At 45.4% G+C, this 27,879-nt stretch overlaps 1 protein-coding gene across 9 annotated transcripts in view; it reads left to right on the forward strand.

Annotated features, from left to right (window-relative positions):
• The window catches only part of DSCAM (DS cell adhesion molecule), an 855,708-nt gene extending 842,058 nt beyond the window's left edge, over window positions 1-13,650 (forward strand). For all 9 annotated transcript variants that reach the window (XM_065541361.2, XM_065541362.2, XM_045389319.3 and 6 more), the window contains one exon: window positions 12,674-13,650. In XM_065541361.2, the coding sequence (XP_065397433.1) occupies window positions 12,674-13,026 (353 nt within the window). In that variant the 3' untranslated portion in view covers window positions 13,027-13,650. The remainder of the gene's footprint in view (window positions 1-12,673) is intronic.
• The last annotated feature ends 14,229 nt before the right edge of the window (window positions 13,651-27,879 follow it).

The raw sequence follows: 27,879 nt of genomic DNA on the forward strand, positions 1-27,879 counted from the left end.
CTTGTGCACACATATGCACATATGCATGGACACACATATATGTTCACACACATGCACATGTATGTGGGCACATAAGCACATGCTCCTATGCATGGATACACACAGACGCACACACATTCTCACTGCACTGCTCTGGGTTTTCTAGAGGAAGGCTTGCTCCCTCCCTCTCAGCCTCCCTGCTTCCCTGTGTTTCTTTGCCATGCATGTGTTGAGTGGACACTAAATGACTGGTCCTGTTTTGGGAACTGAGGATGCAGTGATAGACAAGACCCACAGAGATCCACATTGAAGACACTTCTGTTGCTGGAAGGGAGACAGACACTGATCAAGTAAACAAATAGTATCGTTCCCGACCATGGTGAGTGCTGGGCAGAGACGCAAATCCAGGAAGGGGATAAAACGTGGGAGAGGAGTATTTTGGAAAGAATGGCCCAGAAAGGCCTCTGAGGCAATGAGATGTAAATGATGGGATGGAAAGACCCCTGCAAAGATCCTTCTGGTGGTCCAGAGAGCTGAGCAAAGATAAAGGCCAGGAGAAAGGAATGAGCTTGGTGTACACAACAGGGATCAAGAGTTCCCTCTGAACTGCCAAACATACATGACCTTTCAAACACTCCCGTAGAATTTTAGGTTAAAAGAACCCTGGGGCCATCCAACAAAGCCTCCACATACTGCTGTTCACGCGCACTCTATGTCGACCTAAATATTGGCATGTGCTAATCCTGATTTCTGCTGGAAAACCAGGTCTCTCTGAGGAGTATTTGCAATTTTAGCTTCTTAAGGGCTCTTGTAGAATTTCAGTGTCTTCTTAATAGCTCCCCCTCAGACTCAGAAGGTAACAGTAGCACCTGCTCTGAGGGGTTCCCAAGCTTAGAACTCTAAGCCCATTGCCTGAAATAAAAGCGTAGCACATATGTCCATTGGGTCTTTTGCAGCCACCACTCCGCACCCAGCCTCCTGCCATTGTGTTCAAGAGGCCGTCCCCTGTACCTCTGACCTTGTCCGGTGGTCTGGCTGGTTCACTGTATTTGCTGCGGGTGCTGGGCTGGTGTCTGTGTCCTCTTGTTCCAGAATATGCATTCCCTGTGTTCTGATTGCCTTTTCTGTGACTTCTGAGCCCCTTAAAAGCCTCACTGTTTTTCTTGGGTAGCTTATTGGGGTTCAGTTCTAATCCTGGGCTGCGCCAGTTCCTCGAGAGGTGGAAAGTGATGGGGGAGGAGTGTACCTGAGAGAACAGTGATGTGGGGGTAGAGGCCTCGTTGTCCCTGCTGAGTGACCAGAAGGAAGCTCCCAGATTCCAGCGCTGCAGACAACAAGAGAGAAGGCTGCCCAGGCTAACTGAACATTCATGGCATCTCAGACCCAGTTAAAACACAAATATGCGACACTCGTGTATTGGACACCTACTGATTGAATATCTCCTGAGTAAAAAGACACTGGGTATTACCCTAAGGCATAAAAGGGTTAATATCTTAAATTAACACGCCTCACAGTCTCATTCATTTATCAGAATAGTGTGTATCAAAGACTGCAGGCAATGGGTTCTGAAGACATGAGACAGGCAAATCTTGAGAAGGTCAAAAAGTAATACAGAGCCCAGCTCATAGAAGATGGGCAGTCGCCACCTATACACACGCACACACACATACACACACACAAACACACACAGCCCAGTGAGGCCTCGTGAGAAGCTAAAGCCCCATGAAGGCCCAGGGGCATACAGAAAGGTAAGAAGAAGACAGCAAAGACCAGTGTGGTCTTCGTTTTCCAGTGTGGCCGCCTGTACACTCTGCTGGCACCAAGGCCTAAGGCATCCTGTATCCCAAACCAGAAAGGGGAAACAAGCCATCAACTCCAGTAAGAGTCAACCTTCTCCTGTTTAACCTCCTTCCATGGCTTCCTGCTGCTCTCATGGCGTCTGAGGGGTCAGCCATGTCTTCCTTGCCTTGACTCCTGGTCTCTAGCCTCCAACCTTGACCCCTGGTCTCCAGCATCCAACCTTGACCCCTGGTCTCCAGCCTCCATCCTTGACCCCTGGTCTCCAGCCTTCAACCTTGACTCCTGGTCTCCAGCCTCCAACCTTGACCCCTGGTCTCCAGCCTTCAACCTTGACCCCTATTCTCCAGCCTTCAACTTTCTGGCCTCCTACAACTCCACAAATACACATTCACTCTGTCTGGAATTCTCTCATTTCCAGCTAACTCAGCTCCTTCTGTGGGATGATTGAAGATGCACATTGTTGTAGAGACAGCTCTGTCAGCTTCGTGGCAGAACAAGGGCAAGCTCCCAGCCGGGGTTCTGCGTCAGGTGGTCCCCAATGTGTGTTTCCTCGTGGCTCTCATGTGGGAACTGTATCCATCTTTGGATCTCATGAATCGTTCCACAGTGGGTGCTCCAAAACCGTTGCTAAGTTCTGCGCTTGCCTAAAGGACAGAGAAGATTTTCCAATCCCACTTTTATTCAGAACTACTTTATTTGAGAACAATCATGAGCCTCAACAAAGTCAAAGCCCTACTTTTATACCTCAGTGTAGCTTTTAAAGTTCACGAGCAAGCAGAAGGATCACAATATCGATGAGCTCTTAAAAAATGCATGAGGGCCCCCTGAGTACAAGCCAAGAATTGTAATCGAATCCCTGTACATGGGCCTCTGATATCAGTCTCACATTATTTATTTAGGGTTTTTCCTGGTTGCCATTTGGGAGTGAAGATTCATTTACCAAGAGAGATTATTTTACTAGTTTTCATTACCATGCTGCAACATTAATATTAAACTCAAAAAGTGTTAGATCTCTTCTGCCTCTGGTATGGGTGGACTCTATGCTCCCCTTTGGGAACCAGCTCTTTGACACTGTAGTGTTGTTGCAAGTCTGGTCTCTGTGTTTTTTATTGAAATTGCTCGAACTCAAGGAAATCATCCTTTGCTTCTTACTTTTGCATCAATATCCAGCTCTATCCAGGCAGACCTCAAACCTTGTTAGAAATTGATGAAAGTTCCTTTTTATGTGTCCCCAGAGGAGATTGAAGCCCCAAAAACTGTGATTCACCTTCATTCCCACAAATTTGGGAAAGCATCTGCATGTTCACAGCCTCCAACTAACAAAGCGTTGCAGAGGAGGAGGAAGAAGGCTACCGCAAAGTGCCTTGGAATATCTGGCCCCCAGAAATGCATTTCATTTGTTCCACCCTTATCCATACATTCCCGGTACAGATGTATATAACCAGTTTTCAGAGGTGAGATAGCTCAGAGCACAAGAAGGGCTCTTTTAGGCTTCAAGATGCCTTTAGAAACTAGTGTGCCTCATTCATTTGACTAAAGGCGAGAGCACTGAGGCTCAAAAGGGTCACAAAACTACCTGGAGGCAGAAACAGAGGCAGAGACAGTATTTCAACACGAAGCCCTGCAGTCTGTAACTACTGTTCTTTCCACTGGAGTCAGCTCCCACCTCAGCGGGTGCCACTGGAGAAAGACCTGGGGATTTTGCCTTCTGATTACAGTTCCATTGGACCATCTCTTATTTTCTTCCATGAAGAACTGAGGTCGTCACTCCTTGTGGACTAGTATTCTGAGGCTGAGGGGTACAACTGCTTATCCTGGTTGAATTCAATGCTTTATAAGTAGAATTAAAGTGAAATAAGGAACACTTGGCATTATGAATTCTCATCATCTAAAGCAGAGTTTCTCAACAGCAGCACCGTTAGTATTTGAAGCCAGATCATTCTTCGTGGCAGGGGCCGTCCTGAGCATTGTAGGATGTTGAGCAGCACCCCTGGCCTCTGACCAATAGGTACCAATAGTGGCACCCTCCCCTGTGTTGTGACAACCAAAATGTCTCCAGACTTTGCCACATGTCCCCTGGGAACAAAACCGCCCTCAGTGGAGAGCCTCTGATCTAGTGTTCAGATATTTTCCCCTAGTGTGGTGCCTGCAAGATGGCAAGAGCCATTGTTTGATGATGGATTAATGGAATGCACATCCATTATAGATTTTGTGAATCACTTCATTCTTGTTGTTTCAGTATTGATTTTGCCATCCTTCTTCCAAGAACTGAAATACATTCAAACTTTGCGTGTGTCCGAATAGATTGAGAAAGTTCAGGAAGTTTTGCTTTCCTGGGTTTCAACTAAAAGGAGGCAGCTTTAGTTCAGCAGTTTTCACGCAGTGAGGCCAACCATGGCTCTAGTGCACCATGAGTGCACTAGAGTGGAGGGGGACAAGCTCTGAGTGTGTATCTGATGATAGATGTGGGGCCTGAAATCTGTACATTTCAGAACCAAAGGCAACGTGGTGCTTGTGATACCTGTATGCAGAGTGGTTAGGGAAGGAAGGAGAAATCAATGCTGACTTATTTAATCAGGACTTTTGGAGACGTTAATGGCACTGAAGGTCCCCAGAGGGCAGCAACAGAAGGATGAGAAATGAAGCATGATGTCAAATAATAAAGCATTATGCTGCAATAATTGGTAAAGCGTCTCATCCTCAAGGCTGAAGTCAAAGCAGCTGCCTGGGCTCCCTCCAGAAAGGCAGTGATGGGTGCAGCCTGTGATCTGCACTGGGTTTTGGTGAGGCTGATGAGGAGAGAATGAGAAATGGGTGCCCCAGTGATGGATGGGCCAGTGGTCATTGTATGGTACACACATCTTTAAAGCTCCACAAGGGCTGTTAATTGTGGGTAATACACATTTATTCTCATAGCGCCCACCTTTCTGGTGCCCTCTTCCCCCACTACTCCTTACCACTGTCCCAGTTGGTTACCATGTTCCCTTTTTCCCTTCTCTATTTGTGACTCTGCCCTTAATTTTTATCTGTCTACGGATCTGTGTAGCTACATTTCTTTCTTTCTGCCTCCCTCTGTGTGTGTGTTTCCCTCTCTCTGATCCCTCTCTCTCTCTCTCTCTCTCTGTCTCTTCCCCCTCTCTCTCATCCCCCTCTCTCTCATCCATCCTCCCTCACACTCACCCAACCTCATTCATCTCAGCCTCCCCTGACCCTGATATATTCCTGCATCTCAGTCCCTCAGTTTCCCAGAGCCCTTCTCTGTGCTGGGCCTTCTCCACCTGCTTCATCCCTCACCCTCAGTTAGAGTCTGACAGGAAGGGTATTGGCCTCAAGGCAGAGCACAGTGGGTTTGTGGTGTGCAAATCCACCACTACAGCCCAAAGAAGTCAGCAGGGGGGACCCTGTCCCAAAGGCCCAGGCAGGACTCTGTTAGCCTTTGTATTCATGCTGGGGTTAGGCAGGAGACACTAACTGGGTTTAGCTCACTGGGAAGGGGAAGGAACCGGCAGTGTGGGCAGGTAGGTGAGCAGCGGAGAAGGAGGGCATGGAAGTGAGTTCAAGCTCAGTCCCTCCTGCTGTCAGACCATGAGCCGGGTCCTCCTGCCAGTGCTAGTCCTTTCCTTCTCCATGCCTCCACTTCCCCTTTCAGTATGCTGCTCTTCCAGTTGGATTTTCCCTCCCATATCTCTCTCCTCTCTATCTCTCTCTGTCTCTCTGTCTCTCTCTCTCTCTCACACACACACACACACACGCACCACACTTTTCTTGATGTTTATGCCCTGTTTGCTGTCTTTTTGCACTCAGCCATCTCTTTGTTCCTCCCCTGCTTCATGCTTTTACCCCTTTTCTATGCCTTTGATTTCATGGATGAAGGTTTAGTACAAGGGAAACAAAAAAAGGAAAAGAAGGAAGGAAGGAAGTTAGTTTTCATGTTACCTGAGACTGGATAATTTATAAAGAAAAAGAGATTTAATGGACTCACAGTTCCATGTGGCTGGGGAAGCCTCACAATCATGGTGGAAGGTGACAGGCACATCTTACATAGAGGCAGCAAGAGAGAAATGAGAGCCAAGTGAAAGGGAAAACCCCTTATAAGCCATCAGACCTTATGAGACTCATTCAGTACCATGAGAACAGTAGGAGGGAGACCACTGCCGTGATTCAATTACTTCCCACTGGGTCCCTCCTGCAACACATGGGAATTATGGGAGCTGCAATTCAAGAAGAGATTTGGGTGGAGACACGGCCAAACCATAGTAGAAGGAAAATAAAGGAAAGAGTGGAGAGAATGAGAGAAAGAGAGAAAGAAAAAGGAAGGGAAAGAAGGAGGGAGAAGGAGAAGGGGGAAATGTGGAGACAGGTAGAGGGAAGCAAAGCAGAGGAAGTGACGCCATAGAGTTTGGAAATCATTACCAGGAATATAAGTGAATTTTGTCATAGCTGGTTTTACTGAAACAAGTACTAAGACCGGGCATTTGCCTTTGCCAGTGTTTATGGCAATGATAGATTTACACACAGAGACGCCGAGGGCATTTGCACCCAGTGGAGGTGAGTACCCATGGCATGGTGACCCAATATGGTGACCTTGGAGTTCAAAGCACAAAAGATCCTCAGACTTCTCCTGGATCCCTGCTACTTTTCACTGCATAGGAGAACTGGAGAGGGTCCTGACTGATAAGCTATGGGGCAAGTGAGCTGGGGAGTGCCAAACACACCCATGAAGGCCCTGCTCTCTGTGGAAACAGATTTCTTAATCCATGGAAGGTGTTCACATGCATTATCTAATTTACTCTTCACCACAGCCTTCTATGCTAGATTCTGCTATTACTCCCATTTTATGGATGAGGAAACTGAGCTCAGATCTAGAACTGTCAGATAAATGCAGGCAATGTTATCCTGGCCTCTACTCCTCATCACCACAATTAAAGCCAAGGGCTAGTTTCTCCCATGTGACACAGGCGGATGGCAGGGTGCTGGGGGTGGGGGATGCTGTGCCAATGTCCCCATGGTCAACACAGTCTCACACATCACGTGTCTCTTTCTGGATCAATAACTGTGTGAGTTGTCTTGGTATGTGTAGGCATCTGAAGCACATGGGATGACTATTAGAGAGTCCACATCCTCAGAGGCTTTGTTGATGAGCCCATGGGCTGGGGTTTTAATGGACATAAGTGCCTATAATAACAGAGCTTACCGCTGACTACTCTGGTGCTCTCTTCTCTGTAAGTGCATGAATTATTGAGAGAACTCATTTGCAGCATGCACACAGTTGAAAGGGCTGCTGTGGGTGCTAATCAGAAAATACACATTTTTGAAGGGAGCTAATTAGAGAATCGCACAACTTTACATAGAGTTTTACCTGAAAGACTGGATCAATCAGAGATAATGGATATTCAGAGATACTTATCAGACCTGCAGTAAACAAACACATGTAGGCATTGCATGTAAGCACTGAGCTGTTTCCATTATGAAGGATTTTTACTTCTCACCTGTCCATTTCAGTGACTGGAGCCCTCTTGATCACTACATCTGAAGTGGGAGCCCCTGCAGGCAGGATGCAGATATTATGAGTCCTATCTTTTGATTTCAAACACGTTTCTTCCTTCCAATCTAAGACCCGAATGTTCTGCAGTCCAGCGGGGACCACGATGCTATTACTTTGTAGGGGTTTAATAAGCCCTGTGCATTCAGTGGGGAGTCACTAGAATAGAGATTTATCCCCAAATCTGTTGCAACACATTACAAATATGTCAAGTGTTCGTGATTGAGTCGGGTCTCAGAAACAGCATGAGGCATTCTTGACCTATATTTTTAAAGAACCCTGGAGGTAAATGTCTGTTGCATTTCCTCAAATATACGAACAACATGAGAAAAATAATATTTAATAAAAATAATTAAAAATAAATAAATAAGAAAATTAACAATTTGTTTATAAGATTCTTAGGAATAAAGACATCACCTTCTGGAGATTGATTATATAAAACTACAAATTGCAAGATTGGTCAATTAAGATGTATTGATTCACATACAAAAGGATGTTCTCATTTCAAAAGAATTATTCAATTTATTTCTTAATGACAACTCTGTTAATGTTTTCATCACTTTTTTTTTTTTGCAAATAATTAACACCTAGTTAGAGAAGACTGAAGAATAGCTACCATAAAGGAACATAAGTAATTTTCAATGCCATGAAGTTTCATAAAGTTTTAAAAAATCAAATTATTTCATCTTTCAGGAACAAAGCTATTCTAGATGGCAAGATATTCCTGAACCCTCCTCATTAGTGTCTATAATGGGTAGGCCTCATGCCATTATATTTTTATAAGCCAGAGTTCAGATGCATCAAGTTACCAAAACCCTTTTTACAAGAATGCCAAATTATGTAATTTCTTCCTATAAGAATGTTATGGACCAGGTGCGGTGGCTCGCGCCTGTAATCCCAGCACTTTAGGAGGCTGAGGTGGGCGGATCACCTGAGGTCAGGAATATGAGACCAGCCTGACCAACATGGAGAAACCCCGTCTCTACTAAAAATACAAAAATTAGCCAGGTGTGGTGGTGCATGCCTGTAATCCCAGCTACTTGGGAGGCTGAGGGGGACGAATCGCTTGAACCGGGAGGTGGGAGGTAGAGGTTGCAGTGAACCAAGATCGCGCCATTGCACCCCAGCCTGGGCAACAAGAGCAAAACTCCATCAAAAAAAAAAAAAGAATGTTATGGCGCATTTATTGTCTAGGTATTTATTACTGAGCTTCCCTTGGATCCAATTGACAGTAGGAAGCCAACATTGAATTAGAATTGCCTTTAATTTCAGCGAGCCCAATCCAGTGTCGCCGGGTCATTTAGTGAATTACATGCTGCCATTCCCAATGAAATCATATAATTACTCATCATCACTTAATAGAATAAAGACATCCTGAAAAAGCTAAATGGAATTTTGAATCATACATACCAAGGGGTGCAACAATGTAATAATACAAGGACAAAGAAATCATTTGGTGGATTTCCCAAAAATAAGGTCATTACTCCTATTGTTGGGGGTAAAAGGTTTTCAGGAAGGGTAATAACATTTTGAAAATTTGTATGCTCATTTACATTGTATAAAATGCATTTTTACGGCTTGACTTGGCCATATTTATTTTTAGTTCTCTTATACTCTTTTTTTTTTTTTGAAATGGAGTTTCATCCTTGTTGCCCAGGCTAGAGTGCAGTGGTGCAGCAACCTCTGATGCCCGGGTTCAAACGATTCTCCTGCCTCAGCCTTCTGAGTAGCTGGGATTACAGGCATGTACCACCACGTCCAGCTGATTTTTCTATTTTTAGTAGAGACAGGGTTTCACCATGTTGGCCTGGCTGGTCTCGAACACCTGACCTCAGGTGATCCATTGCCTCGGCCTCCCAAAGTGCTGAGATTACAGGCCAGTTCCCTTATACTCTTGAATAGTCCTTTCCTTCTGTTATGCTGGTTATCCTTTTTCTGTGGGTAAACTTGAAGTGTTTCCTAAGGTTCAGGCTTTAAGCACTATCTAAACACACATCACTTCCGTTGCCCCGCTAGCAGGGCAGCTGGCTAATGACAGCCCTCGCTTGGCTCAGGTGGTCTCAGATCCCCTCAGCCTGCACCTACAGGGCCTACAGGCCCAAAGGGGCTGGATGAGGAAGGCTCAATTAACTATTGTTAACATACAGTAACCTAAGGAAAGCAGGGAATATTTTGAAGCAAAAGAAACGAGAATATTCAGTTACTTTAGATTCAGAAAATGAGCAATGAGTCATTCTAGTGCTACGTTTCTACGATAAAAATACCTACTAGATACCTTGTCTTGAATGTCCCCAGCTGCATCAAACTCAGCAGGTCTGAAACTAAACCCTTCATCTTTTGTCATCAAAGTACAATCTTTCCCCTATACACCCTTTCACAGTTAGTGGTTTCACTGTCCACAGAGTTTCCTGAGCTTAGAGCCTGGGAAGGAGTCGCCCCTAACCCCTTCCCCTCTCTCACCACTCCCACTTGTCATTGACTCTGAAGCCGCCTTCCTTGGACCCTCTTTGTATCACAATTTAATTCCCTCTCTCACATCCCACAGCTTCTCCTGAGCTCAGACCATTATCATCTCTCTCTCCCTGCACATCCTTTTCCCTGGGCCCTCGCTCCAGGACCACATACCACCAGCCCATTCTCTAGCCAGAGTTTTGCACCTGGTATGACATGAGTTATAGGTGTGCCAAGACGGTGAGTCCTTCAGACCTCAAGGTGGCCAGAAGCAACTCCTTGGGCTCATCCCAGTGTTGCTGCACAAATACCCCTTGTCTCCCTATACCTCAAAAAGATAAAAGTGGAAAGCACTGGGCTGGAGAATGCACACTGCCTATACCAAAACAGCAGAAACTCAGACGCAGCGTCAGTCCAGCTCAAGCCAGGCAGTGTTGGTGGCAAAGTGGACTTGGTGGCTGGGCCCTAATTGTGCTCATGCATTGCAAGGGGGTGATGGGATGTTTTAAAGCCTTGAAACAGGGCCCTGAAGATGGGAATGAGAAGGAGTCAAGGCCAGGTGGCTAATGTCTGTAATCCCAGTGCTTTGAGAAGTTGAAGCAGGAGCATTGCTTGAGGCCAAGAGTTTGAGACCAGCCTAGGCAACTAAGAAAGACCTTGTGTCTCCAAAATATTTTAAAAATAATAATAATTATCCAGGCATGGCGATGTGTACCTGTAGCCCTAGCTATTCTGGAGGCTGAGGTGGAAGGGTTGCTTGAGCCCAGCAGTTTGAGGCTGCAGTGAGCCATGAATGCACCACTGCACTCCAGTCTGGGCAACAGAGCAAGACTTTATCTCTTGTTTTTTTAAAAAAAAAATAAGGAGTCAAGAGATATTTTGCCAGTAGAATTAACCTGGAGAGAAAGGTGTCAGTGTCGCCTCTGAGGTTTCAAGGATGGAAGGATGGTGATAATGTTACACAAGATGGAGCACACGGGAGAAGAGCAGCATTTGGGATTGGGAGGGGATGGAGTTGGCCTTCATTAACTGAATTGGTAGACTGTGTTATTCAGAATTCCAGACGGACACTCATGTGGAAATGCCTAGCGAAGCACCTGAAAGTCACATTTAGGGCTCAGGAGAAAGAGCAAAATGGAAAAGATAGATGGGAAAGCTATTTATAAAGAGAAGAGGAAAGCAGCCAAGCCTTTCGAGAGAGGGCTGAGAGCAGGCCACTGGGAATACTCTGTAACATTTAGAGGAAAGACAGAGAAAAGGATCCAGTCAAGGAAAGTGAGAAGGGATGGCCAGAGATGTAGGCAGAGATCTGGAAGACCACAGTGCCCTGGCAGCTGAGGCGGCCAACAATAAAAATATCAACAGCATCAATTGCTATAGTAATGCAGGTAGGAAGAGGACCAAGAGGAAACCAGAGAATTTGGCAATGAGAGGTCAGAGTTGACCTTTCAGTAGTTGGTGGTGAAAGAAGCTGTGGCAGTTCAGGTTTTCTGAGAAGCACCTATGAAGACAGATTAGACAGGCAAGGAATTTATTGGGGAAATTCTTGTGAAGAACGAAGCAAGAGGAAGCAGGAGGTGGCAAGGAGAGTCCAGGGACCATAACAGAGGTCTGACACCTGTGAGAGGAGAAGGGGAAGGAGGGATTGGTTGGAGGCACCTCAGGCTGCAGTGCACCTCTGAGAAGGCTGCAGTGAGGCTGATGGGGCATCCCTGAGCAAAGGATGCCTGTTAGGGAGATCCCGCACTGGGCGGGGATGGCCATGAGGAAAGCCCTGTCATGCTTGTCACTGGCTTGCAGCATCCCAGAGAACTGGTACCTCCCTGCCTGCAGCAGATGCTCTTGGTTTTTTTGTTTTGGTTTGGGGTTTTTTTGTTTGGTTTGTTTTTGTTTTGTTTTGTTTTTGAGTCTTGCTCTGTCACCCAGGCTGGAGTGCAGTGGCATACTCTTGGCTCACTGCAACCTCCTCATCCTGGGTTCAAGCAATTCTCCTGCCTCAGCCTCCCCGGTAGCTGGAACTACAGGCGCCCACCACCATGCCTGGCTAGTTTTTGTGTTTTTTAGTAGAGACAGGGTTTCGCCGCATTGGCCTGGCTGGTCTTGAACTCCTGACCTCAGGTCATCCTCCCGCCACAGCCTCCCAAAGTTCTGGGATTACAGGCATGAGCCACCATGCCCAGCCAGCAGATGCTCTTGAAGGAGACCTGAGGTTATGTTTACATGGCACCACAGAAGCCAGAGTGACCTTGAGCAGGAAGTAGAAATGCTAGAACTCTGGTCTAAGCTGCTGTCATCTCTATACACAGCATGGCTGAAACAGAAGAGCCACGCAGAGGTTAGCAGGTAGGCAGGGCCTGGTAAGGAGGCCATAAGCTGTGGCACTTTCACCCAAAGCCATCATAAAGACCCATAATGAAGTGGCTGGCCAAGGTCACAAGGTTTCATAGAATTGCCAAGACGAGAGCCAGCTGTCCATCATTCTTCCCTTGACATCCCTGGTCTCTCCTTCAACCCTGTGCTCTCCCCGCGCTTCCAATCACATGCGGGATTTGGTCTATCACCGTTTGTAACCAGTGGATGCTGTTGCCTTTGATGTATGTTTTTCTTTCAACGATGGTGTTTTGAAGGATTCTGTTACCTCCATTCCTCCATTTCTGTACAAGTAAGTTAATACAAGTAAGTACTGTCGGAAAATGAGCTCCTCCCGTGCCCAGCGAAGAGGTAGGAGGACGATTCCACCTGTCTTTGTGGTGAGCGCTGATGGAGGATCTTGAGAAAAGCACCTGTGTGCAGCGCCATTCTCGTCTCTAAAACCCGCATGGCCACCCACATGCACACAGGGGATTCTGCCGGTGTTTACCAAATGAAGACACCAACTAACTACCCTGTCTTTCCTTCTAGGTGACCTCATACATTTGCCTCCATACCTTAGAATGGACTTTTTGTTAAACCGAGGTGGTCCAGGCACCAGCAGGGACCTGAGCTTAGGACAAGCATGCTTGGAACCTCAGAAAAGCCGGACCCTGAAGCGCCCCACGGTCCTGGAGCCCATCCCGATGGAAGCCGCCTCCTCCGCCTCCTCCACGAGAGAAGGACAGTCGTGGCAGCCGGGGGCCGTGGCCACATTACCTCAGCGGGAGGGGGCAGAGCTGGGACAGGCAGCTAAAATGAGCAGCTCCCAAGAATCACTGCTCGACTCCCGGGGCCATTTGAAAGGCAACAATCCCTACGCAAAATCTTACACCCTGGTATAACAGACAGCATGACTGGACAGCGGTTGTAAATACAATTCAAACAATTCAATCAAAGCTACCTTTTTTTTACGGAATTCCAATATTTATAATTAAAGAAAATTGCCAAAATATATTAAAAAAAAAAAAGAGAGAGAGAAAATACTGAAACCACAGACAGTGCAAAGACTCTCCCGCTTTTCTTCTGTCTGAGTGTGAGCTCCATCCGCCTGGGCGTCTGATTTTTTGGGAAAGAAGTCCAGTTTTATGATCTTCACAGGCTATTGCATTTTTACTGATTTTCTACAAAAGTGCATGGGGGGATTAATTAAACCTTCTGACTGGAAGTTCTATCACACAAGAGGCAAGAAAGAAAACAGGGTGGGGGGGAAATTAGCCTATTTGTGATTTTAAAAGGAACACCGATTTGCGGGCAGGGGAAAACTTCAGTCACGTTTGCACACCTTTCTTTCCCATTAGAAACCGGGTTCTCAATTTGGTCTTCTTTTGTTAATTAGGATGAGTGCCGTCAGTGAAGGGGTGGGGGGGAATCAATTTGATTTTCTTTTTTGTTTCTTTTTTAATTTAATGAGACACTCTTTGCATTTTGTCTAAGCGAAATAAAAAAGAAAAGGTTGTCTGCCTTTATTTCCATGTCTGCTTCTCTCGTCTTCTACCAATGGCCTGGTCCTCCTTCCCATTGGTACTTCTGTTTGGAAACACCAGGCCTGAACCCAGAGCTCAATTTAATAAACCAGAGTCCATAGTAACACCCTGAACTCCTCAGGAATCTCCAGGAAGCACAAAGAAGGTGCAGCTCCTGCTCTCAAGCTGGAGAGGACAAAATGCAGGCTGGTCTCCACCGAAACCAGAGCCCAGCCCAAGTATTCAAAGCCCCTCGCAAGGCTCTGTCCCTTGCCTGCCCATGGCCAGGGTTCAACTGACTGTGACCTATGGGCCAAATCCAGCCTCCTGCTGTTTTTTTAAATAAAGTTTTATTGAAACAAGACCACATACACTATTTGCTATTGTCTATGGCTACTTTCATGGCACAATGGTAGAGCTGAATAGTTGTAACAGAGATGGTATAGCCTATGAAACCTAAAATATTTATTACCTGGCCCATTACAGGAAACATTTGCCAAACCCTTGCTCTAGAGTCTGAAATGTAGCCCCAGCCTGGGCACGATCATGCATCCTACCCTGCATGACTTTTCCTATCTCCACTATGCCTGGTATCCAAATTTGTGATAGACCATCTTAATAAACATTGCCTCAATCCTCTGTAACCAGAGGAAAGTGATGTTCCTCTAAAATCTAAGTTTTTAGTTTCCCTTCCCCCAGTTTATCTCCCATGTGGCTCATCCTAAGAGAGAATTTACTCATAAATAGTTGGAACTGCATTCTCTATCCCGCATCCCTCACACGGTTTGCTTTTGAAAGAGGATGTAATCCTCCCCTGGCTGCAACACTCCATTCCAGGCTCACTTCCATAGAAGTGAAAGATAACCAGGTCTTCATGTCAGAGATTTGGCATTAACCAGAAAACATGATCAAACGTCCGTGGCTGCTCAGTCTCCCAGGCTGAAGATTCTCTACAGGCTTCCATTAAGACCACCAACATAGACTGGTGCCAGTTATTACCATCTTGGGAACGCATTCAGAAATGTCTTTCCTTCCCTCCCTCCCTCCTTTCCCATCCTTTCTTCCTTCTATTTATTTTCCAGGCAGGCCCATCTGCCTGCTTAGATTCAGTGACACAGAATGTGTCCAGGACCACCTGCTGGTGCTAGTGTTAGATGACTCCATGAATGTGAGGTGTGCATCCATGGTTTCAGAATCTAATCCGTGTTGACATGTACTGTTTGCATATTCTCAGACTGGTTTTTTTTATGCAAAAGAAATGAAATGCTACTTTCTGGGCAAAAAAAATAAAAGTCTATCTTTCATCAACCTAAAACTTCTATATCCCCCAAACATAGAAGTTCACCTTTTTAACATTTTTCTCTCAACCTGTACAAAAATAAAAAAAATTCTACATTATATTTGCCTCTAGAATGGATTGCTTTCAAGACTCCTGCCTTAAAAAGTACTCATTAAAACCAGTTCAACACACAAACAATTGTCTCAAAAGATCACCTCCTTCCAGTTCAGATAGGGGTCTATGATTATTGTCTTCCAGGGGCTGCAGATTAAAGGGTAGTGTATACTAAAATGACTGTTATTGACAGTAATAATAATAGATTTTCCTCTGGACCTCTACTTGTCTGATTTGTTTTGTGGAAGTCATCCTATTAGCCCAAGTCTGCACACAGATTATTCTGTGTTGGAATGGTGAAACTCAAATTCTGTATCCTCTGGTCAATATCTGTAGGGTACATGGGCAATAGCTATTAGGTCAGTGGACTGGGTTTGCTCCTCAGCATCCATCTGGCTGACAGCCTGAAAAATGCCCACTCTCCTGGACTAAGCAAGGCCTTCTCTTAATATGTAGCCAGTAAGCCACTGGCTACATATTCACATCTGCCTGATGACTGCTGTCTTGCATCCATGTCCACCGTGTCTACCCGTGAAGAGAAGAAGGGGAACAGTTGAGATGGCAAAAGATGGAACAGTGCCATGACATGAAGCTGGTCACCAGCTACACTGGATAAGCTTTTATTCCACCCATCGTCTTTGGGCCCTTGCTGCAGAGACCCTTGATACTACCTTACGACGCAGAAAATACACTGTTGCTTACATTGCTCTTTAAATAAGCAGGAGATCACCACTCAGTAAAGTCCCTCTGGTCTGGTGTCATGATCCCTGAATCACTCATATGCCAAAAGGTTTATGCAACTTTTAAGGACATGGCTGAGGCCTTCTAGAGAAGCTCTGGAACTATATGAATCAATTTCCAGCAATGACGCACAGGCTTCTAGAACTGGAATAAGACGGGACCAAAGGACTAGTGTGTTAGAGGCCACCTACTCACCAAAGGTTCAAAGGAACCTAACAGTTTGTCCATAAACGTCCTCTTTTAAATTTCTAAGGAACGTGGTAGAGAGTATCTCAGCTCTCTGAAGACCACCTGGAAAGACTAAATATCCTCAGTTTAATATCCAGGGCACCCGAGGCCCATGTTGCTTCTCCACCCATTATTCCGAAATGGTCCGTGAGAGGCAGTAGAGTGTGGCTGCAGTGAAGGAAAGATTTTCTGCAGATCTTGGAAACCAAGCTGTTGTAATCCCTAACAAAAGTTTAAGCCAGGAAGGAATCTTCAGACCTGCATAAAACCCGTGTCTGTTTGCTGTGGGATGTTTGTTAGCTTGAGGAGGAGACTTGTGATGGCAGGGTCACTGAGTAGCCTGAAGAATATGTGGCACTGACGAGCCAGAGCTACAGCAGGGTCAGATGGAGCTGTGGACAGGATCCTCACTGAACTCCTCACCCCTTGGCAAGCAGGGACTGAAGACTGGATGGGCCTGATGATAACTTGGGTCACCTGAGTGCCATCAAGCATAGGAGTGGGTGTACCTGTTGTGAGACCATCCCCCATGGGTCACTGCATTTGTACATGTCTCTTGAGCAGAGGCTTTGATGGCTTCTGTTCTCTACTGTTTTTGCAAGGATGCTTGCGTAGCAGATAGCCTTGGAAGATAGAGATAGTGTGTCCTTGCTAGACAGATGGCAGATTTGTTGGCTGACCTAGATAATAAAAACAATGTCTCCTTCTGAGGCAAAATTTGGGCAGGTGTACCAGCAGCCCCCTTCCAGAGTTTTTTAGGCATTAGACACAGCCAATCAGGAGCCACAGCCTCACTGGTCCCTGTCTAGAGATTCTAGACAGGTCTGGGGCAGCCTCCCTCAGTTCCTTCATCTTTGGTCTAAGTTCATCTTTTCAACGAGGGCCTCCGTGAGCACCCTATTCAATGCCGCAGTTCCCCCAGGATTCCTGCCCCCATATCTGCTTTAGCTCTTGTCCATACCCTTATCATCTAACTTGCTCTGAAATTTATTTATTCATAATGGTTATTCTTTGTTACCTGTCTTTACTCTCAAGAATGTCAGCTTCACAAGAATAGAATTCTTTGTTTTGTTTACAGTCTCCACAGTTCCTAGAAACGTCCCTGGCACACAATAGGCATCTTACAAGTATTTGTTGTCTGGGGGAAAAAAAAAGTTTGAGCTCTAAGCTTAGAGCTCCTCAGCTATGACACAAACCCACTGCGTGCACAGCGTCCACCTGAACGTCTCTGAATCACCCCATGGGCCCTGCAGGGATGGGGAGCTGGTGAGAATATGGCTCTCACACTTACTGCTATACTTTGAGCAATGATATCCTCAATCTCTGACCCAGGAGTCTCGTGCCTTCTGCCAGCATCTATGAAACCGAGACAAGCCAACCTGGTAACTCACAAGAAAGGTAAAAGTCCCAGGCTTTCTACCATCCTCAACAAGCACAAACCAGACGTGGGCAGCACCAGCTCCCTCACCCACTCCCCAGAGGGACAAGTCACAGCTTAGACTCACAAACTTTTTGCGATTTGGTGGGAGTGGTATTTTTTTTTCTTTCTCTTCTCAATCTCTCACCATCAAAAAGAAAGAAAAACGGAAAACTTGGTAAAAGTGACTTTCAGCACATGGCGGGGGGCGCCTGTTTCATCTCTCAAGACCAGCTTGACAAAGCCAGAAAGCCTTTTGTGTCCCAGAAACTTCAACCCCCCTCTAAGAAGAAAAGATAATGTTTATCATCTTCAGCACTGGATCTCCCAGAGTGCTGGACTCTGCCTCTAGGAGATCATCTTTCCATGGAGAAGAAAATACCTGCCACGTACATTCATATGTGTGGTGGCACCAGGGGCAAGGGGTGCTCCAAGGGTCCTTGAGGACAGCAGTGCTGGACCAGACTGCAACCTAGGTGGGTCACCATGTCCACTGGACATCAGAGGGCATCACAGCCAAAGCAGAGGTGGCATTCCCAGTCATGCTGTGTGTACCTGCAAGGGTTTTATTCTCAAGCAATTAATTCAATGTTTGCCTCAATCTTTCATTCTCTGAGATTGCCCTAAGGGTGACCACCTCACTAAATAGAGGGGACTGTCCCCTTGCTACTCTGTGAAGCAATGTTTTAGCAGTCTATTAAAAAGATGCTTCCTGTTTCTAGAGCTGAAAGTGTAAGTGTCTTATAAAGGTGCAGCTTCCTAGATGGCAAACTGATGGTGTGGTATCGTGGTCCAACCCCCAGGCACAGAAAACCAGGCCTCTCACCCTGAGTGGAAGCACAGTCGTCCCTGCAACTACTGCTAACACTTGGTAAAACACAAATCTACTACACTCTTGCAGCACGTCAACAACCCCTCAACATCTGCTTCCCTATCCAGGGTGAGAGGTGGTTCTGTCACAGCCCAGGAAGGTGACTAATGACAGTTCTAAGAGATACACTCTGCACATGCCAAGTGAAGCAACAGCCAGAGAAAGATACAGCCACTAGAACTGATTTTACCTCAATCAAGTATCAGCCGAATCCTGTGTCTATTCCTCTGTTAAGTCATGTGATGAGAGAACATTCCTGTCTCATTGAAACTTCTACTTCTCTTCTCCAGTTGATTCTCTTTGACAGGCCTCTCATCATCTTCGAGTTAGCAGATGGCATTCTGTCCACTTCTGTAGCAAAAGTTAACCCTCAACACCAAGGTGCTGACATTTCCAGGAAGAGGACTGGGAGTTCTTTGCATGGAGCCAAGAATAATGAAGATGCTTCCAAATGGAGTTACAGAGCACCTGGCAAGGGGACATTCTTGTTGCTATGGAAGTAACTGGAAAAGCTTCTAGTGTCCATCTTGGTCAAGGTCCATTCTCAGCTGTGTTTGGTTACCTGCCTCACATGTCCATTCTGCAGCATGTGAAATTGGCTTATTCAATGACCTAGGATCACAGGAAAATTTGGGATGAGCAAGGAACATAGCCTAATAGGAAGAACACTGCACTGAGAGGCTTATTCTAAGCACCAGCTTCTCAGTAACAAGTCAGGAGGTCTCACAAAAGGCCATCTGGTTGGGCATCAGTAACCAGACCTGAGTGGACCAGGAGGCCTCTAAGGCCCTGTTTGCCCAACAAGGAGATGACCTTTCTCAGTACCAACATCACTGGGCAAATATTTGAGCTCCTTAAAAGTGTGTGGTGGGGGGTAAGTTGAGCCTGCCTTTCATTTATTTTTTGTACTCCTAGCACCCTGCACAGGTATCAGCCCAAACCGGTGAAAAGGTGAATGTTTACGAAGAATGTGACATGAAAGTCAGTGTGGAGAGATGTGTTGTGGAATGTAGAAAGGGATGTTCTCCATGTCTATGAGCTCAGTGTATAAGGCAGACTTTTATGCTTTTAATAAACTCCTAAACTCACCTAATTATTTTTGTATTTGCATTTTATCCTAGAGGGAAAAGGAAGTTTAAAAGACCAACCTGATCATGTGTAGGTTTCAGATGCTGGAGGCTTCATGTGTGTTGCACAAAATCTCACGTGCTGCTGTTGAAAAGATAGGCCTTCCCTCAGGTCCTTCTAAATAAAAACTTCTCTTTAGACAAAGCTCTACCTGAACATCCTCTTGAGTAGATTTCTAAATTTGTGCTGGTGGCCCCTGCATGAGAGTCAGCAGAAAACTGTTTTCTGTTGTTGCCGTCATTGGTAAAAAGTCTGACGGTCTCTCCGTAGGGAGCATGTCCCCAGTCCCTCCCTCTTCCGAGACCCTGCTCCTGCCATAGTACACCGGCAGTAGCTGCTCACATTTCTCATCCTTGGAAAGGTGAACCAAGTGACCATTGCTGAGCCAGGTGAGTCTTCTGGGGAGCCAGCACATCCGATGCCAACCCAGGCAAACCCTTAGGGACCTTTCCAAGTGCCCAGCCCATCTCCTTCCCTCACTCTCAGCAGACAGACACCCCTGACATCAAAGGCCATAGTGTATCTTCCCTGTTCTGCCCCCACCACCAAACTCCTCACAGCCATCTCCTTCCTGACCCTGCCTCTTCTCATCCATAACTCCTCCTTCCATCCATAACCCCTCCCTCCATCCATACTCTGGATCACAGCTGCTCCCAACTTTATAAAACTCTCACCCTCCTTTCTATACCTGGATCTCATCTTATACCCATGTGTGAAGACATTCAAGTCTCCCCCATCAGTACAAAAGCCCCCCACTTTCCCTGCACTCACTGGAGATACTGTCCTATGTCTCCCCTTCGGTCTTAGTCCATTTTCTGTTGATCATAACGGAATACCTGAAACTGGTTTATGAAGAAAAGGAATTTATTTCTCAAAGTTATAGAGTCTGAGAAGTCCAAGATCAAGCGGCAATATTCAGTGAGAGCCATGTTGCTGGTGGGGACTCTCTGAAGGGTCTTGAGGTAGAACAGAGCATCACCTCAGATCTCTCTTCTTTTTTTTTTCTTTTTTTTTTTTTTTTTTTTTTTTTTTTTTTTTGATGGAGTCTCGCTCTTGTCACCCAGGCTGGAGTGTAATGGCGCAATCTTGGCTCACTGCAACCTCCACCTCCCTGGTTCAAGCAATTCTCCTGCCTCAGCCTCCCGAGTAGCTGGGACTACAGGTACGTACCCACACACCCAGCTAATTTTTGTATTTTTAGTAGAAACGGGGTTTCACCATGCTAGTCAGGATGGTCCTGATCTCTTGACCTCGTGATCCACCCACCTCAGCCTCCCAAAGTGCTGGGATTACAGGCGTGAGCCATTAGCAAGTTCCTCTTTCTCCAAAGTACCTTCAAAGGTGTATGTTCCCAGAGTTGCAACCTCAGTCCTGTGCATTACTCACCCTGGGCAATGTTAGCATCTTGTCTTCAATCACAGCTTTAGTTACCATCTATATTCTGATGATTCCTAAATTTAAATCTTCAACCTGACTTCTCTGAGCTTCCAGTCCACATTCAATAGCCTCCAGACACCTCCACTTGCCCATCCATGTAAAGCTCAAACTCAACCTAATCAACACGCATAACTACATATGACCCCACAACTCCTGGATCCCCTCTTCCTGAATCTGTATTGCAATAGATGGCATTACCATACCACTCAGACTGACTGACAACTGCAGGTGCATGAAAACCCAGCTCCCTGGCATCAAGGTAGAACAAAGTCTGAATTTTTCCAGACTTTCCTCCTCCACCCTATTCCTGATTTATCTTGATAACACTTTAATAAATCACTGCATGTAAATTCACATCTCGAGTTCTATTTCTGGGGAGCTCTACCTAATGCAAGTTCTTATCCTTTATTCTACCCCTGTACCTATCCTAGTGCCTAGTATACATTCGATGTTCAATAAATATTTGACAATAAATAAATAAGTAGATGAATGAATGAATGAATGAATGAGAGTAGATGATATTGTAAATGTGATATCTCCTTCCTTATTCTCCCCAGTTAAGATTTCTGTAGGGGCCAGGTGCAGTGGCTCACGCCTGTAATCTTAACATTTTGGGAGGCCAAGGCACGTTAACCACTTGAGGTCAGGAGTTTGAGACCAGCCTGGCCAACATGGCAAAACCGCATCTCTACTAAAAATACAAAAATTGGCCGGGCGTGGTGACGGGCACTTGTAGTCCCAGCTACTCGGAAAGCTGAGGCAGAAGACTTGCTTGAACCCGGAAGGTGGAGGTTGCAGTGAGCCAAGATTGCACCATTACACTCCAGCCTGGGCAATAAGAGTGAAACTCTGTCTCAAAAAAAAAAAAAAAAAAAAAAAAAAAAAGATTTATCTAGGGCGATGCTTACTGAATACCATCTGAGCTTCTCAATGCATAGTGCAAGTAAATCTTGGCCAAAAGTAAAGGAGAAAGTATAAGATCAAATCTTCTTGAAATGCAAACGTCTCTGCTATGCTTTCAAGGAGACATGAGCCAGTCCGAGTCTGCTCTGCAGCTGCCCAGGAGCTAAGGGGAAGGAAGTGGAAAGCAGCATGGTAGCCACTGCCTCTGCATCCCACAGCAGTCAGAACAGGCTTGCTCTGGGTTCAAATCTTCCCTTGTGAGCCCTCCTGCAAAGGATAACCTGAGAGGACACTGATACCCAGGTACTCAGCAAAGGACTTTTCCAATTGGATTGACAGCCTGGAGGGAGAGGTGAATTTGTCAGGGCTTTGAATTCACAGAGGGGGAAATAATTTGGCTTCTTCAAGCAAGCAGGCTGGGCTCAGCCGGGAAGCATCTAATTTTAGCACTATCTTTGATGACAAAATCCTTTCAGGGTTTATAACCTAATGAGGATTTACATTTGAACTAGCAGTAAGGCCTTTCAAAGATAGGAGATGAGATATTTATAGATCTCAGAATACATGTGGAACCTTTAACACATTTCCAGAAATTTGAGTTTGGCCTCCTTTTAAGGTTCCTTTGTGATGCCCTTCTTTGTGGCTGATTCACGCTCCCAGCTTCCTGCTAGGATGTGGCCAACGTTTCTAACACCTGGGGCAAGAACTTGTTCACTTGAGCTGAGCACAGTATTTCAAAAGACGGCCAAAAATAAATGGCATTGCACACAAAGTTAATAGGAGCTTGTCTTTGGACTAAAAAGAATAAATATAGGAGAATGAGCTTCATTGGAGCCTTCCTATCATACAGATAGAAGCCACTCTGAGACCCTGAACACACACCACACCAGGATTTTTTCATCAGTTAATCCTGAGACTTCACGGAACAGCCCAAAGAGGGCTTATTTGCTTTTCTTTAACCATCTTGAAGACTTTCTCACTGACTTCCCCATATGCACCAACGCTGAAGGAAACTTAAAATGCAGTACTTAAGAGTGTGGGAGGGCCAGGCGCGGTGGCTCACGCCTGTAATCCCAGCATTTTGGGAGGCCGAGGCGGGCAGAGCACAAGGTCAGGAGATGGAGACCATCCTGGCTAACACGGTGAAACCCCATCTCTACTAAAAAAAATACAAAAAAATTAGCCAGGCTTGGTGGCGGGAGCCTGTAGTCGTAGCTACTTGGGAGGCTGAGGCAGGAGAATGGTGTGAATCCGGGAGGCGGAGCTTGCAGTGAGCCCCGGTCATGCCGCTGCACTCCAGCCTGGGCGACAGAGCGAGACTCTGTCTCTAAAAAAAAAAAAAAAAAAGTGGAATCTGGAGCCAGAGGTTGAGTTCAGAACCGTGTTGTACCACAGATAAGCTTCTAACCGTGGACGAGGTACTAACCATGGCTCCATGTTCTTATCTTTAAGGCATGAGAAATAACAGTAACTCACTCGATTTAGGGATAGTTTGAGTCATCAAATGAGTTACGACATCTAAAGGGCTTAGAATAGTCCCTGGCACATAACAAGTTCTCTCATAAACATTAATAATGATCATTAGTCATTCTTTTAATCTACTTACATAAGACCATGCATGCTTAGTAACACCTGCCCATGGAGAATGTCTCAACAAACATCCCACTCAGTCATCCCAAGCACTGTCTCAACATTTGGGCCGAAAAGGGTCATTCTGTTATATTTGTACATATCAGCATAAGGCACACTCCCACGGCACTTTTAACTGGGCGACTGCCCATGTATCCTGAAATCAATTCCTAGCCCAACAGCATATATGTGTGTGTTTATTCATGTTCAAATGCTTAATTGTGCAGTTCTTTGCCGATCTGATACCATGTCTTCAGCTCATTTCAGCCAGTTTCATTAACAAAGTTAATTATATTGACATCTATTTAAGAATGAGGGGGAAGAGAAGAAGAGCAGCTAATTAAAGCCACCTTCTAAAGTATTTCTACCAATATGTATAAATGACAGCATGTACAGTTTAAGCTTCAAATGAAACTGTTCTGTTATCAGTCTAAGAGAAACATGTTGAAAGTTTTAAATAGTCATTGTTCCTGTTGGTACATGCTCTCATTTATTTCTTATGTATTAGACTTAATAAAAGTAATAAAAGCAAGTTTGAGTTTCTCAAATGTTATCTCTTTTGCAAGAGCCAAATTATTATTATTATTATTATTATTATCATTATCATTATCATTATTTGAGACAGAGTCTATTTCTGTCACCCAGGCTAGAGTGCAGTGGCACCATCTCGGTTCACTGCAACCTCTGCCTCCCAGATTCAAGTGAATCTCCTGCCTCAGCCTCCCAGGCAGCTGAGACTATAGGAGTACACCACCACACCTAGCTAATTTTGTATTTTTAGTAGAGATGGGGTTTCTCCATGTTGGCCAAGCTAGTCTCGAACTCCTGACCTCAAGTGATTCACCCTCCTTGACCTCCCAAAGTGCTGGGATTACACGCGTGAGCCACCATGCCTGGCCATAGCCAAATTACACTGAGTAAAACTTCAGTAAGCAAAGGAAACAATTCCGCTGGTCTCTAGTGGCATATGAAAGTGTAAAATGCAGTTCACCCACATGGAAGCAATCCTTTCTAGCAATCACTACAGAGTACTGCTTGTCCAGGTTTTTCCAAATGTAGCACTCCCTCCTGTCCTTTCTCTTCTCCTTGTCTTTTCAACAATCTACGTTCTCAGGAAAGCAGGGGAGAGGGAAACTTACACTCAGTTTAGGACAGGGTACCTGGCACAAGGGCTGCCTACAGCTCTTGCAGTTACCTCTGCCTCAGTGAAGTCACCCTTCATGGTCTTTGAGAATTCTTGGCTGACAGTCATGGCTGAAGTCAATGGGAATTATGGGAGCTACAATTCAAGATGAGACTTGGGTGTGGACAGAGCCAAACCATATCACTGCATTTGCATCTTACGCTGTGTGCCCCCAGCTTTCTGGCTTATTTTATGCTTTCCGTGCTCAGGCCTCTGAGCTTTCTTGCTGAAACCCACAAATCCTTTTGTCTCTCAACAAACTCCAGCACTTGTCCATCTATATCCTTTAGTTTTTAGACTGTAATCTGTAGAGTGAATCTCAAGAGCCTGCTTCCGAACTCAAAAATCAAAAATCTGGCCTTTATCATTCCTTCCTTTGAGAGCTGAGAGATAGACAGCTGCCTGAATGCCGGAGGAAGGTAGAGGGAATAAGGGGAAAACAGCAAAATGATTCTTTGCCACGCACAGCCGTGTACAATAGACATGAGAGCCTCCCAAAAAGACACGTTGAAGCTCTAACTCCAGTACCTGCTAATGTGACCTGGAAATAGGCTCTTCGCAGTTGCAATCAAATAAAGACGAGGTCGTTTTCAACTAGGGTGGGCCCTAATTCAATAAAACTTGTGTCTTCATAAGAAGAAGGAAAACCCAGACAGACCACGCAGGGAAGATAATGCATCTGCAAGCCAAGGAACACCAAGGATTCATGGCAACATTGGAAGTCAGGAAGAGGCAAGGAATTATTCTCACCTACAGCCTTCAGAGGGAGCATGGCTCTGCTGACCTGACACCTTGATTTCAGACTTCTGGCCTCCACAACTATAAGAGAATAAATGTCTGCTGATTTAAGCCACACAGTTGGGGTCACTTGCTACGGCAGCCCTGGGAAACTAATAGAAGGAGGTAGCCAGAGGCTGGTAACACCATGAATTGCTAGCCTATGCCACCTCTCTTCTCTGCTACCAGACTTCAAAATAGATGGGCATATTAGTGAATCATCTTTCAGATGAAAGTGAGTGGACATCCAGCCCATCCTGGTTTCAGGAAGAGAGGAAATTTGTTGGCTTAGCCAAAGGTCTGAAAATAGATTTTATCAGCTTCAGGCACAGCTGGATCCAGGAGCTCAAACAGCATTGTTGTTACCCGGCACCTCTGTATTTTCTTTTGGGCTTGTTCTTTGCTCTTCACAGGTCCACCCTTTCACTTGGTCTATTGATCCACACTTTTGTTCCTTCTCTGTGGTTGTTTACCACCAATTTCTTTCATCTTTCTCTGCTCAGCCAATCTATCAATCAACAATCAGTTTTTATCCTGAAAACTCATTCAGCATGAGACAGTGTTGTACAGTGACTAAGAGCATAGGTTATCAAGCCTATTTTCCTGTCAACTGCCTTCTCTGTGTTCTTGGGAGAGTTATTTAACCCCTCTGTGCCTCAGTTGCTTCATTTGTAAGACAAGGATAATTTAAAAATTGGACTCCTAGGGTTACTTTGAGAATTGAGTTAGTAGATGTTAACTGCATGCAATTCAGTGAGTTCATATGCGGTAAATATGGAGAACAAGGCCTGACACATAGTAAGAACCATATATGTGTTCTGTATTTATGCAAGTAGAGGCACACTATGCATGTTTGTTGTTATACTGATGGTATAACATTACAAAACCAGCCTTTGACTTAGGCTTGCCATCTCTAAAAGTTACATGTATTAAGAATGTCAGGCTCTGAGAGGCTTATTGTCTTTTCCAGGGTCACCAAGCTAGTGGAAGTACAGCCAAGATTCCAAAAGAGGTTGAGCATTTTCACTACGTGTTTGGTCTCTCCTGCCCTCTTGCTCTTTCTCTCCTGTCAACCATGATACCCAAGTCTCCCTCATCCTAAAAATATCTTTCCCTCCACCCTGCTTGGACCTAAATGTCCCCTACATGCCCTAAAGTTTCCATCACCTGTCTCCCCCTTTATTTACTAGGATCCCATAAAAGTAAGTGGCTAACACTGAGTTTTTCCATATTGCCTATCCTTACAGTCCTTACTGACCTTTTCATTCTTTACAACCTTATTTTCTTTCTGGCATTCTCCCAAAAATATGCTCTTGAAGGTCACCAAACATCTCTCAAATATCAAATCAAATGACTTTCCCTAAAGCCATCTTTCCCTGACCTCTGTGTAAAGGGTGTTCCCTTTATCCATGGCCTCTTCCCTCGAACCCTCTCCCACCTTTGGCTCCCTTTCACCTCCCACTGGCCTATGGCCTTCTCCGCTGGGACCCTGAGGCCCCCACTGCTCCAAAGCAGAGTCATCAAGTCAGCAGGAAAGAAAGAAGAAAGATGTCAAGTTCTTCATCATCTGAGTTTTGTCTTTTGTTGAGCTCTAAGCCAAAGAAAAGAAGAAAATATTGTTTAACTACTTGCTGCTTCTAAGGAACCATACTCTCTTCAGGCTGAAAGAGCGAGCACAGAAAATGAAAAGAATGAAGTGCCTATGGGGTTTCTCAAAAGGAACCATGAACCCACCCAATGCCTGGCCACAAGGGGATTGTTGTTGTTTGACAGTCCTAGAGTTGAGGAATCCTAGGTGCCCTTTGCCTCTGGCTGCCCTGGGCACCAAGACAACATTGTCTGCTCAGGAGGCTGAGGCCAAGGACATGAGGAAGACTCACAGTGGGCCCCCACCCCTGCTGACCCATAATAGAGTAGAGAGGAATCAAATACGGCAGCAGACAATGGAGGAGAGGACACTGTTCTCGGGTAAGGTGGACTGGCCAGTAGAACCAATAAGCACCAATGGGACAATGCTCATTGCAGAGGAGGCCAATGCCTACTGAGGCCAAGGAAGACCCATCTCTCCCCTGCTGAGACTGAGACGCTGCCATGTCAGTCCCTGGAAGGAATGTGTCCCCTCTGAAATGAAGGTCGTGGGAGAGGAATCTGAATAGTCATTGTGCTTCCTGTGAATTAGGGAAATTCTATTTCTGCTCCTTGCAAGAAAAGGACCTCCAGAGAGAAAGTCAGTCACATTTCTAGCACACCCAAGATGGTGGATTGAGAAATTCCCGCCGTCACAGAAGCAACCTTTTTCTTCACCATTGTTAGATTTTTCAGATCCTGTTATTCCTTCAGTCTGATTGACCAGTTAGAGTCTGTAAAAATCAAGGTTAGATCCAAGCAATAAAACCATCAGAGTGATAGAGACAGAGAGAGAGACAGACTATTTAACCAGCTTCCATTCTTGACTGTTTAACCAGCTTCCATCCTTGACTGTTTAACCAACTTCCATCCCTGTGTGGGGTCACATTACTATAATA

This window comes from Macaca fascicularis, chromosome 3, assembly GCF_037993035.2.
Source record: "Macaca fascicularis isolate 582-1 chromosome 3, T2T-MFA8v1.1".
Classification (NCBI taxonomy): domain Eukaryota; kingdom Metazoa; phylum Chordata; class Mammalia; order Primates; family Cercopithecidae; genus Macaca; species Macaca fascicularis.